Source organism: Marmota marmota, unplaced genomic scaffold (genome assembly GCF_001458135.2).
Source record: "Marmota marmota marmota unplaced genomic scaffold, marMar, whole genome shotgun sequence".
In the NCBI taxonomy this organism is placed as follows: Eukaryota; Metazoa; Chordata; class Mammalia; order Rodentia; family Sciuridae; genus Marmota; species Marmota marmota.
In genome coordinates, this window is record NW_026000108.1 from 36,083,673 (window position 1) to 36,096,938 (window position 13,266).

The 13,266-nt window shown below is 33.5% G+C and overlaps 1 protein-coding gene and 1 pseudogene across 1 annotated transcript in view; one reads left to right on the top strand and one right to left on the bottom strand.

Moving 5' to 3' along the window:
• Nucleotides 1–11,525, bottom strand: part of Gabrg1 (gamma-aminobutyric acid type A receptor subunit gamma1) — a 79,469-nt gene extending 67,944 nt beyond the window's left edge. Inside the window, exon 1 of the mRNA XM_015481804.2 lies at nt 11,273–11,525. Within this exon, the coding sequence (XP_015337290.1) occupies nt 11,273–11,376 (104 nt within the window). The 5' untranslated portion in view covers nt 11,377–11,525. The remainder of the gene's footprint in view (nt 1–11,272) is intronic.
• LOC125611024 lies at nt 6,642–6,846 on the top strand (annotated as a pseudogene).
• Nucleotides 11,526–13,266: the final 1,741 nt, after the last annotated feature.

Consider the following 13,266-nt stretch of genomic DNA (forward strand, 5'->3'; position numbering starts at 1 on the left):
TAAAGGCTTAGCCCAAGAAGGAAAATGCAGGGATTTCTGCTACCTGGACCTCAGGACTTTCCTGTTTCCAATTTTTCTGATGTTTGGTTGATCAATTCTTCACTGGAGCTCAGGTAGTCAGTCATTCGTGTATTTGTTTGTTTAGTTAGTTTGCTTAAGCACAGTTTTTTTAATATATAAAAAGCACACTTTTTAAAAAATATTTAATTGTTTTTAGGATAAAAAGTATCTTCTACTACAAAAGTTCTTGACAAACAGAGTTTATGTTCTTTGCTTCATTCTATATTGATAGGGAAGAGGCAAGATGACCAGGAGAAAGAATATGCCTCCTTTTCTCCATTTACTGCCTAAATTTAACATATGGTGGGGTAGCTAGTGGTAAAGCTTGTTACATGCAGCGTTCCTTAGCAGAAAGTACCCTTGTCTACCAACAAACAACATTTTAAAGTAGTAGGTTTTATTGACTGAAAATATAGTCTAGCAAGAACACTTTTGCTACTTTCAATTTACATAAAAGCTCAAAAAGTCATAGCTGAAAACTGAAAGAACACTTGGTCTTAGTATGCTCAACTGAATTAAGCTCAGGATGGCCAATATTTTTAATGCAGTAATTATTAGGTATCTGAATTTATTTTGTTACACCTCATGACTCCTTTCCTTATTATCTGAACTTGGAAACATTTTTAACTAAGATTTTGTAAGTCAAATAAAATAATTAGACATCATTTTAAACAATCATTTTCCAAGTTTGTGATGAGGCTGAATGTGAAAATGATGACAGAGGAAGAATGGTGGTACAGGATCACCTGGTTCATCTTTTCAGTTCCAGTGTAGCCACCATGATGTCATTATTTTGAATAATTTCGCAACCATCCACTGATGCCCTTTGCATTCTTTAATATAGTTTCCTTTTCACTTTTCATTAATTATAAATTCATTATAGCTCATTATTTCTCAGCTAAATTTTAAATATTCTTTACTAAGTAGTATGAATAAAAGGATTGTGATGTTCTCCTAATAATACATAACAATATGTATAATGCAAAATGTTTTAACCTGATTGCAAAAGTTACTATTTAGTAGTTCAATGCAATGATTCTAAATTTCATACATACATACACACACACACACACACACAAAGACAGATGCACACATATACCCTCTCATTGTCAGTTATTTCTTATCTTCCTATTCTTTTCTTCCATCTTTCCTTCCTTCCTCCCCTACTTCCTTCTTTCTTCTCTTTCTCTCTTTGACTCTTCTGCTCTGTATCTCATATAAGCAATTATGACTGTGATCCCAAATTGTAGAGTTTGGGACCATTGAGTAGAAATGACAGTTTCACTAGGATTTTTTTGAAATATCAGTAACTCTAACCTATTTTGTGTTGTCTAGATATACTGTAATCTTATTAGTTTGTTTTCAAAAATTACAAAAATATCATGTTTTACAAACTTTCCAATTGGGCAATATTTCTACTAGAGGCTTTGACCTTCAAAATGACTTGTAATCATGATCATTATTTTCTTAATTGAACTATCATTGGAATATATTGTACAAGTAGTGATATAATTCAATTTTAATAAGAAAGACCAATAAGAAAATGAAAAATTTAATTCCATATTTGGTAAAATATTGATGTATGGTAGAAAAATATTGATGGTAGGAAAGATAAGACTCTAAACAACATAATGGAAATCCAATAGGTTTCCTAGTGCCTTCTGAGCATTCATGAAATATTTAAACATCTATCAGAAGTAGCATTAGAAAAGTTTTGTTTTGATTCCATTTGAAATACTTGGGGAAGATACTTAGGGGAAGATTATGATAAGCTTGGAATGAAAAAAAAATGCTCAGAATTATATAATACAAGGGAAACTTAGCTGACAGGGAGAAATGAGTTTATAATTTCTTCATATATGACTCCTAAGCTAGGAAACCAAGTTAGTCCTCCTTTGTTCAACTGAATTAAGCTCAGGATAGCCAATATTTTAAATTTAATGATTACTAAGAATATGAACTATTTGTACATTAATTTCTTATACAAAGAAACAAACAATATATCCTACCAGGGTTAAGTCAATTTTTAAAATTTTCTGCTCTATCAATGTACAGTAAGATGTCAGTAGTTTAGATATATTACTAAATCATCTGTGAAGATGATGTTTGGCTAAATCTATTGAACTGGAAAACAATTTTGTCTAGGTCAACTTGCTTAATGTGGTCCAGGCATGCATTCATCAAGTAGGAGCTAAATGTGGAATTTCTGACCTTGCTCACACTAAAATTTGTTTAAAATGAAAGAAATTCACTCTTCCACAATAACCTTAAAAAGTAAGCATTTTCCTAGCATTCTCAACATATTGTGTTAGTTCTCATCGTGATCCATGAGTATGGGAATTTTTCTCTCTTTTTTTTTTTCTGATGCAATGTCAGTACTTAGAAAAATGTCTGGCACAAAGTGAGCACACAATTGTTTGTTGCATGAATGAGTAAATAAACAAGTATCCTATAAATTTTATAAATGAAGATAGAACTGAGTTTCTGAGAGGTTTAAGTAACTTGCCCAGATTCTTACTTCTAGTTCATTGGCACAGGTAGCATAAACTAAGAATATTGATCATATTGCCTCTTAGTTAACTATTTATTTATGAACCCTATAAGCTCTAAGCAATTATAAGAAAGGGCCTAGGGCATTCAATATGACATCACTGGCATCTGGCCAACGTCCAACACACTCTAAGAGTCTAATAATTATTTTAAAAATTACAGTATAGGTGAATGGATGGAAAGGATGTGAGAACTCAGGGTGTTATTTTTAGGTAAAATTCAGTTGAATTTAAAACATTTTCAATTATATCTATTGGGCATAATAGGAGAATTATGATAGCTAATCTTACATATTTTTTAAATTTCTGATAATAGTACTAATCCATTTAAATGTATAGAAATCTATTACAGGATCAAAGTTACTAGTTGATTTATAAATAAACAATTAAATTATTCATCAAGTTGTATGGAAATGATGATTAATTCAGAAGAAATCAAAATAATGTTCCTAACTCACATAGTATAATTAAGAACAAACTATAATAAAGTGTAAAACAATTACAGAAGATATTGAAAATGCTTTTTTGACCTTTGGGGTGAGGGGACCATTAGTGATAATCAGTAACTGACTTAGGAACAGAAAAAAAATTTTAAAAGAATTCATGAATGGCATAGATCACTTTAGTCAATGCTAGAGACAAAACATCAGCTGACATATATGTATAATATAGCTAATATACAATAATTCAGAGGGCAAAAAGCAAAAAATATATTAAATTTTGCTAATACTGCAAGAGAAAGTAAATTTAAAATGTAAAATTTTAGCTATATGGACAAAATATTAACAAATTCATTACATCCAGTAGTGATAATAATATGGATAAATGGCATATGTTATAACCATCAACAGAATGTGAGATTGGCATTATGATAAGTAATTTGGCAATACTGATACATATATTGAAATAAAAGGCATGGGAGACACACATGAAATGTTTAAAATAGACAAAATGCAAGTGAGATAATTTATTATGGAATGATTTCATAAATTATACCTCTATAATGCAGAATGCTGCACTATCATTAAAAACAAGATAAAATAGGTTTACTGATCTAGAAAGGTAGATAGGTACCTATATTTTATTACAGAATGTTTCATTGGTTTCAAAAAGGATTTGGGGAAATTCCTAAGTCTATTGGAACATAGTTTATCAATTTGCACACAGGAATATAAAATTCTAATCATTAATAAGAAGGGAGAGTGTAATAACAGAGTATTTTTTAAATTAGTAGATACAGTAGCATATATTTAGATTGTAAAAAAGAATTATTAAAATGTTTTCTAAATGTTTTTGGTTATACAGTTGAAACTTTTGTAGTTTAATGATTGATCCTTAGGATAAGAACAAATACTACTAATAAAACAACATTCTTTGCCAAGCTTTGAACTTTTGTTTTTGTTTTATTTACTTTGTTTGGCAGGTCAACTGTGCTATTTAAAATAGAGTGTAGAAAACCACAAACCATATATTCCATGACTAGTCTTCAGAGATGTAGTGAATATCCAGAGATAATAAATGTTCTTTTGGAACGACTTCTATGTGGATATTTTTTGAAAGAAGAGAAAGAAAACAATATCATTATAGTATATTTTTAAAATCCTCTGTTTCCTGGTTTTTTCTTTTCTTTTTTTTAGTTTATATCCATAAAGCCTACTAGCACATAGATTAGATTAAGCAATGATTCAACCTTTCATGACATTCACATTTTGTAAATCTCTGATGCATTTATTCATCGGATAAATGTTTTAAGTCTGCTAAAATTTTGCAAAATGAAATCATCATATTGAGACTTTAAGTTCTAAAATACATAACAAGACCTTAAAAGTGAAAAAGATGGAAATTAATACCTCTGAATATAGAAGCATATGTATTTTTTTCTTCTCTCAGAATCTTAAAATCAGACTGAAACATAAGATAGTCTTGAGTCATCCACTTTAAAAAGAAGAAAATAAAAATAAGGACAGAAGAAACAACCAACCTTTTCTTCTAATCTATTTGAGTTATGAATTTAAGGTTTAAAAAAAAGAATTAGTAAATAAATCCCAGAAGAAAACATATATTCATAAGCCACACTTACCTAATAAAAAAATAGATTATAGAATACAGAAATATGAGTAGCACTGAAATCCAATCCAGCCAATATGGCTACTACTTTGCTAATCAGAAGGCCAATTTGTGTAATAGGTACTCCTTACTCAAAACATAGTGAAATACGCTGGAAAATAATTTTTATACTGGCATGTACATCAAGGATGACTGAGAGGTGAATGAGTTTCTGTACTTAGGCATTTCACATATTGTATAATTATAAGTGAAGTCCTAGAAATCTACTCAAAGATTAACTTGGAGATCAGAATCTTCCATTCTAGGGTTTGTTTGATTGTTTGTTTGTTTTTGCTATTCTGGGTATCATACACAGGGTCTTGCATGGTCTAAGCAAGTGCATTACCACTGGGCTACAGGCACAGTCCCATTCTAGCAGTATTAATGTTATCCGGGGAACCAAATCACACTAACATTAAAATGTTTGTATTAAACCAAATATATCCTGATAATAGATTTTCTGATCTTCCCACTCTATCTATAGGTTGAAGATCAGGAACTATCTAGTTTAATTGCATATCTCTATGGCTTAGCACAGTCTCCGTTACTTTGTCATTTGATGCTTATCCAAAAATAAAGAGAAATCTTAAATTTTAGAGTACATGTTTTCTGGGAGAAAAGGATTCCCACAGTTCAGAATTTCACTATTACACTAAATTATATAGCCTTTAGTAGGATGTCACTATTTTAATGCCACAGAATAGATGACCAGAGAACAAAGCTTTCAAAAAACTACCAAACTCTGAAACCAGACCAGGGGTCACAGTTATATTACCTGTCTCTCTACACCCTTCACTAACATTGACCTGAACTTGTGCATATGACAACTGACAGCATACAATCTTTTTCCAGAGTTGCATTGATGGCAGCCTCCTTAGTGTTCTCACGGCACCTCATCTAGAATTCTCAGTAGCACTTACATTTCACCTCTTTTCTTATTTCTATTAATAAGTCATCTCAACCTAAACTACCAGAATTAAGTTCACCAGAAACAAGGCCTCAGATTTCTCTGTCCTGTGCATCTCACGTAAGTCATATATATATATATATATATATATATATATATATATCCTATTCGTACTACAGAAACACAAAGGGCAAGGACTTTATCTTGCTTAACATTTAATCTGCAGGTCCTAAGAACCTTATTACATAAAAACTGCTGGGTAAATAGTTGCTGAATAAATGGCAAATTTTAAATGTATGTTTACAGAATGCATTAGCAGCTAAGGCTATTTTCTGAAACACAAGACTTGATTTTCCAAACTATTTTAATACTGAGACAATTCAATTCTCAGATGTTTAAAAATAGAAAGAAAATCATAAATTTATCTGCCTCCTACAGAGTACAAGAAACCGCTAACAGGCTTCTGTTTGAATAAACCTAGTGATTAGGCATCCATTATCTTGTTAAAGGACCTCTATGTGGCATGAAAATCTGCCTTCAAGTAACATTCACTGCTTGGTTATGGTATGACTGTACAAATATGCATAATAAATTCAACTGTGATTTTATGTAACATCCTTTAAAATAAAGTAGCCATTCCTCAACAAAACTTACTTACACACACAAAAATCTTGCTTTTAATTCTTTATACTATAATCTTATTTTATTGATCCAACTTTTTTTTCTTAAAATAATTTTTCTAGCAATGTACATGATATGCAAGAAAGTACAAGTATATGTAGAGTAGATTTTTCTACTTACTCTGCCTCAATCAATGAAAAGATAATTACATTATCTTTCCTTCCTTTTCCAGCCCTTCCTAGAATGGCTCTCCTCTCCCTTACCCTTCTCTCCTATGTCTCTTCTTTTCTCTTTCCTTCTCTTCCTTTTTCTTCCCCTTCATCCACAGTAAGCCTACTTGCTTTGATTTATATTGTATTTGTAATCTGAGTGGTTTGACCTTTAAAAATTCAGGCTTTATCGCTTCTCGGCCTTTTGGCTAAGATCAAGTGTAAAAATTCAGGCTTTGGACATAGAATACTTGTATTTGAGATTTGAATCCAACACTTATCACCAAAATGAGTATTAAGTTTTCAAAAAATCTCTGCCCGTTTTTCCATGTGTAAAATAGGCAAGTTACAGTATCTGGACTTTATTCTCCCTTCCTGTTTAACTGGAAATTTGATTAAATGTCATAATCTAGGCTGGATATTTGTTGTAAGAATTTGAGAGACATTTTCCCCATCGTCTTCTAGTACAGCTGATGAGAAATCTTATGGCTCTTCAATTCTCTTTTCTTAGCCATGATTTGTTCTCAGCATCTTCTAGCCTCAAGAATTTAAATCCTCAAGCTATATCTACTTATTTTAACTAAAAGATGTTTTCTATCTTAGCGGATAGATAGGCGCCCTATGGGTAGTGCTCCTGTGTACTCTTTTCACTGTAAGCTTAGCATATTGCACTAGGTTCCACACACAGCAGGCATTCAATAAACATTTGTTGAACACATGAATGAGAGATCTCTCCCAAACTTAAGGGTATTAAATTGCACACAAGGATTTAAGGATTTCATTCTACTGGACTTAAAATCACTTTAACAAAGATCAATACTACTGTGATTTTACATAATATATGCTATTCTGCCTTTTTCAGACAAAACAGTAAGTGATAGGTTCTTTGCACAAATTTTCTTTCTTGGTCTTGAAATAATCTGGAAACATAGATGACAAATAAAAACTCTCTGCCTCAAAACTTGGCTGAGATTATTCCAATGGGAAATGGTAAAGCTGAAACTAGATTTTAAATTTGATGGTATAATCCAGGCTTTCCACTTGGGGCCTGCTCTACTCCATTTGAGTTCATTCCTCCTCTTGCCTCATAGCAGTCATTGCCTATAAGTAATGACATTTTCTCAATATCTCAAAAGCCACTTTTAAACTTTGTATCCTTCCTTGTCTACCCTCTTTGGGCCTCCATCTTCATTCTTGTATCCCAAGGCAATTTTAATCACATTTAAGAAACTATAAAATATTGTATTAATCTATTTAGTGTTTGAATGAAATGTCAAGCATTTCCTTTTATTACTTAGTCAAATGTGCATTTTATAATATAGAATGGAATGAACTTGAAGAAAGGTATTTCTTGTTTCGATAATTTAAAAGACTTTACAAACAAGGGACTTGTCAATTATGACATTTGTATTTTATTTTCAAAATTATGTTGTCTCACAGTTCTTTAAATATGTAATTATCATGGAGGATCGTTTTCTTCTCAAGTTTTCTTGGTTATCTTTAGTATATTAGAAATTTAAACCAAAAATCTAGACAACTAAAGAAAAATCTTTCATTCACTACCACCCCCACAGAAATATCATTAAAGTATATTTTAAAAGCAATTATATTTGAATATTTTCATCTGGGAAGTTGAATGCTACACTGTATGATTATTGATTTATGGAAAAATTTTAATATAAAACAAGTATTTTCCTTGAGATTGTCTCAAAATATAACTTGTTGATCAAAGTTGATCATAGCTTACATTTTCGAACACATAAAACCTCAAGGCGCTTTTTAAACTCTTTTTGAAAACCTGCTTATAGCTAGATTTTTTTTTTCAACATTACAAAGAAGTCAAAGAAAGCTGAGTAAATTTAAACCAACTTGAACAGAAACCATAGGGTCTCCTGGTGAATGTAACACAGGATCCATGACTACAGGTTTTAGCTATAAAAGAAGGATCAGTGTTCACAGTTTACCAATATAAAAATCAATATAATGTTTCTCCTTTATGTTTTTAATGAAAAGTAATAAAGAGAGAAAGTATTAATGGAATGTTTTAATGAAGGTGTTAATGAAAACTATTAAAGAGAGATGGTTTGGCATCTTATTAGATATAAGAAACAATAAGGACTGGAGATGTGGTTCAGTGGTAGAATGCTTGCCTAGCAGCAGAAGGCTCTGGATTTTACCTCCAGCACCACCACACAAGAAAGCAGGAAAAAAAAAAAAAGTCAGCTAGGCATGGTGATGCATGACCATAATCACAGCTACTTGGGAGGATAAGGCAGGAGGATCCCAAGTTTGAGGTTAGCCTAGGCAAATTAGTGAGATATTGTCTTGAAATTAAACAAACAAACAAGGACTGGGAATGTGGCTTAGTAATAGAGTGCTTGTCTTGCCTGATCCCCCAAAAAACAACAACAAAGGTTAGCCAAGCACAGTGATGCTCCCCTATAATCTCAGCTACTTGGGAGACTGAGACTAGAGGATCAAAAGTTTAAGATTAGCCTGGGAACCTTAGTGAAATCCAGTCTCAAAATTCAAAAAGCAAACAAAAGGGGTTGGGGATGCACCTCAGTGGTAGAGCCCCCAAGTACCATACACAAATTAGAAAATAGTAGCTTCCAATTTGGCAAATTCAAAAACAGATGATTTGAGATGATTGTGAAGATTCATTTATTTGTTCTATGACATCAAAATACTTACAAACAAAACTACCTATGGTCAGTTTTGAAAAGATCCCTCAGAACAAGAAAGAAAAAGGTAAATATGATTGTATGTGGTTTATGCATGTTAACATCAAGTATCTCCAAGTATTAAAAGCATGAAAAGTTCAGCATAACTTTAGCTACTTTAAAAATGGAAGGCATAAACTTTCATGAGGCTCTAAGAGCTAATTATAACAACAGATTTGTTTTTTAATGTATATTCATTGAATGGAATAATGCAGTTTATCTCTAGTATTATGATAAAATGAATTGTTTATCAATCAAACTGTGTAACAGCCACTCATGCACATGGTTAAAAAAAGTATATGGGACTCACATTTACAAATTTCCCTTTTGAGAACTACTAAGATAAACTAGTGAAGCAGCCCTTGAGTCATTTGATGTTTCAGTTCAAATCTTACATGCATTGAATGCCAACACTGGAAACATAAATGCCTACGGTTATCCCTCATTTCTTAGATTAAGCAACTGAGTCCAGACAGGTTATAGATGCTTGACACACATTATTATGTATTCAGACTGCTAAGCCCGTGCCTTGTCCACTACACCACTGAGTTCTTTAACTCTGAGAAACTGGAGTTTAGGAGCCAATTGCAATTATTTTAACATAAATATCCTTAAAAACAAAGTATACTATTTAAAGGATTTCTTGAATGGAAAACATGATTTTTCCTAAGTGGTTTGCCTGTTAGATTGAAAGAGAAAGTTGTCCTTACAACAACAGAAAGAGTATACAGGTTGTTACTTCAGAAAACCACTAGGTAAATTTGCCTTTACTTTTGTAGTACTATGAAGATGTGTGTTCTATTTGAATAGCTTCTATAAAATTTTGTAATATAGTCAAAGAAATAAATCATCATGATGCAACATATATAAGGAATGATTCATTGATGAACATGTTTGTTATATAGAACATTTGACAGTCTAAGGGAAATGTATATATAAACAAACTGTGAAATCAGGAAAATACCAAATGACAAAAAATTTTCCAGTAAAGCTGATATTACTTATACTTTAATCCAATCTCAATTTTCTGAAAGAAAATGTATTTGTTCTATCTGCTTGTAATGCCAAAAGCAAATACTCTAGCTATACACTAAAATTATAATAATAATTCATTTTAGCGATGCTACAGTTTTAAAGACATGTTTCTATCTTCATAGTTCCTTAGTCAAGTTCTAAGAGGAATTATATAATACAATAATATAACTTTAAATATATACACTTATTTAAAATAAGTTACATGATCTTAGTGTTGTGGACCAGACATATATAGTGCCTATGTTTTTTAATGAATACATTTTAATTCTTTTCACCCTCTATTCTTTCAAATGATCCATATATGACATTTGAGCATTTCATTTCCTTACCAGAATAACTTCAAATTTTCATTGAAAGCTATTGCCGCCTAATCTTGTTCCTCTTAGGCTTGAGCCTTGTGATTGGTAATATCATGCACACATACAGCCAAGATACTCATATCACCTTACATTTTGTAATTGCTAGTGGACAGCCAACTAAAATAAAACCCACTCAACTCTGGTTTCAATAAAATATACAGGGTCACTTCTGACTTGAAATTTACACATTTTCAACCTTGATAGAGATTTTAGCCAGATTTATAATCTTATAAAACACTGATTTATTCCAGAAAGTTATTAAATAATAAGGAAGAAAAACAGTATTAGTATACAGGAAAAAAATGAACAAACAAACCATGCATGCTGTTAAGAAGTTTGTGAGACAGCTCTGTCTTTAAAATGCAGAATCATCCATAAAGTTCATCAATGGCATTCATTCATTAAATTTAATAGCAAAGTCATTTCTACTCTTCCACACCCCTTCCCAGTAACTGAACCTTTACTAGTTTGTACTGTCTTGAAGTAAAAAAAGCAGCAACTGAACTAATCTCAGTGCTTCAGAAATAAGCTAATTTCATGCTGAGAGTGAGCAGATACAATCAGAAGATAAAATGATGGTAAATATTGCACATGTTCCCCCAGGAAATGCAATTTCTTTAGAATGATTTCTTTTAAAGAAAGAGAAATACAGGGAAAGAGTTAGATGTTAAAAAAAATAGTTTTAAGTTTTGAATTTACTTACCAGTTTCCCAAATGCAGGGTCAATAATAAGAACATCAACCTCACCCCTCTACTTTGACTCCACAGAAGAAAAGGGAAGAAGAGAAAAGCTTTACAAGAACCCATCAGGATCTCTTTTTCTGTTAACACTGCCCAATCTCAGAACCAGGACTTTGCCTCCCACCTCAGCAGCAGCCCAGAGAGTAGGAGCTGGGAGAGTGTGGAAGGGCAATACACCTCCTAACCAGGTAGGATGCGACTCCCAGCGGAACTAAGCCGGGAAGCCAATCAAATCCCGAGGATGCTGGCATAAATTATCTTAAAAAGAGTTGGACCAATCAGTGACCCAGAGGGGCGGAGCTTCCCCTACTAGAAACCGAGCCCAGTAGGGGAAAGGGCTCCGTTTTTCTAAAAGAAAATAAACCTCTACTTCCTCCCAGCCGCAGAGAAACGTTTGAGTGGTCTTGACAGACCTCCTCCCTAGGGAAAGACTGCCTCCCTCTCCCCTGCCGCCCAGTCCCCAGCCTTCCCTCCTGTGTGTTTCAGAGAAAATGCCTCTTTTCCTCTCCTGAGTTTGGCTTCTGAATCTGTTTTCCAAGAGAGATCAGGGGGAAGCAGGCAGCGCCTGTCCCTCCCACCCCCACCCCAGGGCTAGGGAGAATTCGGTTCATTTCGGTTAATTATCATTTGTTTATTTTGAAGGTGGGGCGGTGCCTCGTCTTTTTGCACACCTCGTACCTGACCCAGTGCTCTGCACAAAAGAGCTCTCGGGAGATGCTGAATCTGTAATTGAATGAATGAGTGAGAGGGCTTGTCACATTCCGGGTGACAATGTTTCCTATCCCCTCCCGGCCACAGGATTTACAGTCAGCTCCTCCCGCCAGGCACCAAAGGATGACACTAATGGCAGGCAAGAAACTATCTCATTTCAAAAACAAAAACAAAACTCTGATTGTGGAAAGGTTCCTTTAGCCTCAGGAGGGTGGTCCTCGTTCTCTTCATCCTTCCCAGTTGCCGTGGCGTTTATTGAGCTCCAGTGTGTGGTATCTAACTTCAGAGGATCTGCTCTGAGTTCCCAGCAGAGCCGCAGAGTTGCCATGGCAACCAGAAAGCCTTTGGCAGCTGGAACAACTGTATGGGCAAAGATGGTGGTGGTGGTGGTGGTGGTGGAGAAGCAGGCTCTGTGCCCAGCCATCTTCTGCTTTTACGCCTTGCTAAATCCCTGCTTCCCATGGAAGTCGCCTGAGGTTGGGGTCTTTGGATGCCTCATTAATCACTCCACAACCACCTGGAATTGGCCAGATTCATGGCTGAACTGAAATTGACCACCTAGTTATTTGAGAATATTTGTCTCCCAGCAAACAGTTCAAGCCAGAAGTAACTGTTTGTGCATAGCGGTAAGGGAACTGTTGCTACACTCACTGAAATCACTTAAAGGAATTGGATGGGGATAACAAGGTTAGGGATTTTTCTTTCCTGGAATAAACAGATGTTTTACAGAGCTACACTTTTCTTTCCTCTCTTGTTCATCATCCTTTTACTTTTCTGAAAGATGCTCCTTGAACCTCCTTGTTCCTGTTCTCCCATTTCACGTTAATTAAGCAGCATCTTTCTCTTCCATAAAGCATGTTAATCAAAGCAGCACATATCAAATTACTTACATAACAATAAAGGTCCATTTTAATATACTATGAGAAATAAATTTAGGCAATTTAGATGAAATGTAATGCAAATTACATTTTGCATTTTGGGTTTGGGGTTTTTCTTTTCTTTCCTTTTTCCTATTTCAATTAAAAATGTGCTCTGGATAATTATTTAAATGTTTCATTGGATGCACACACTAATTCACTGATCTGATTAGCCACTCAGTAGGAATTAATTCACTTGAAGTACATTGTGAATAACAAATATTTGTCTAGTCACCCCTTACATTTTCCTAAAATTAGGTAAGGGTTTGGCACATATTGATGGGAATATAATACTAATGTTTTGAAACAGTTGTTGATAGTCTTCCCA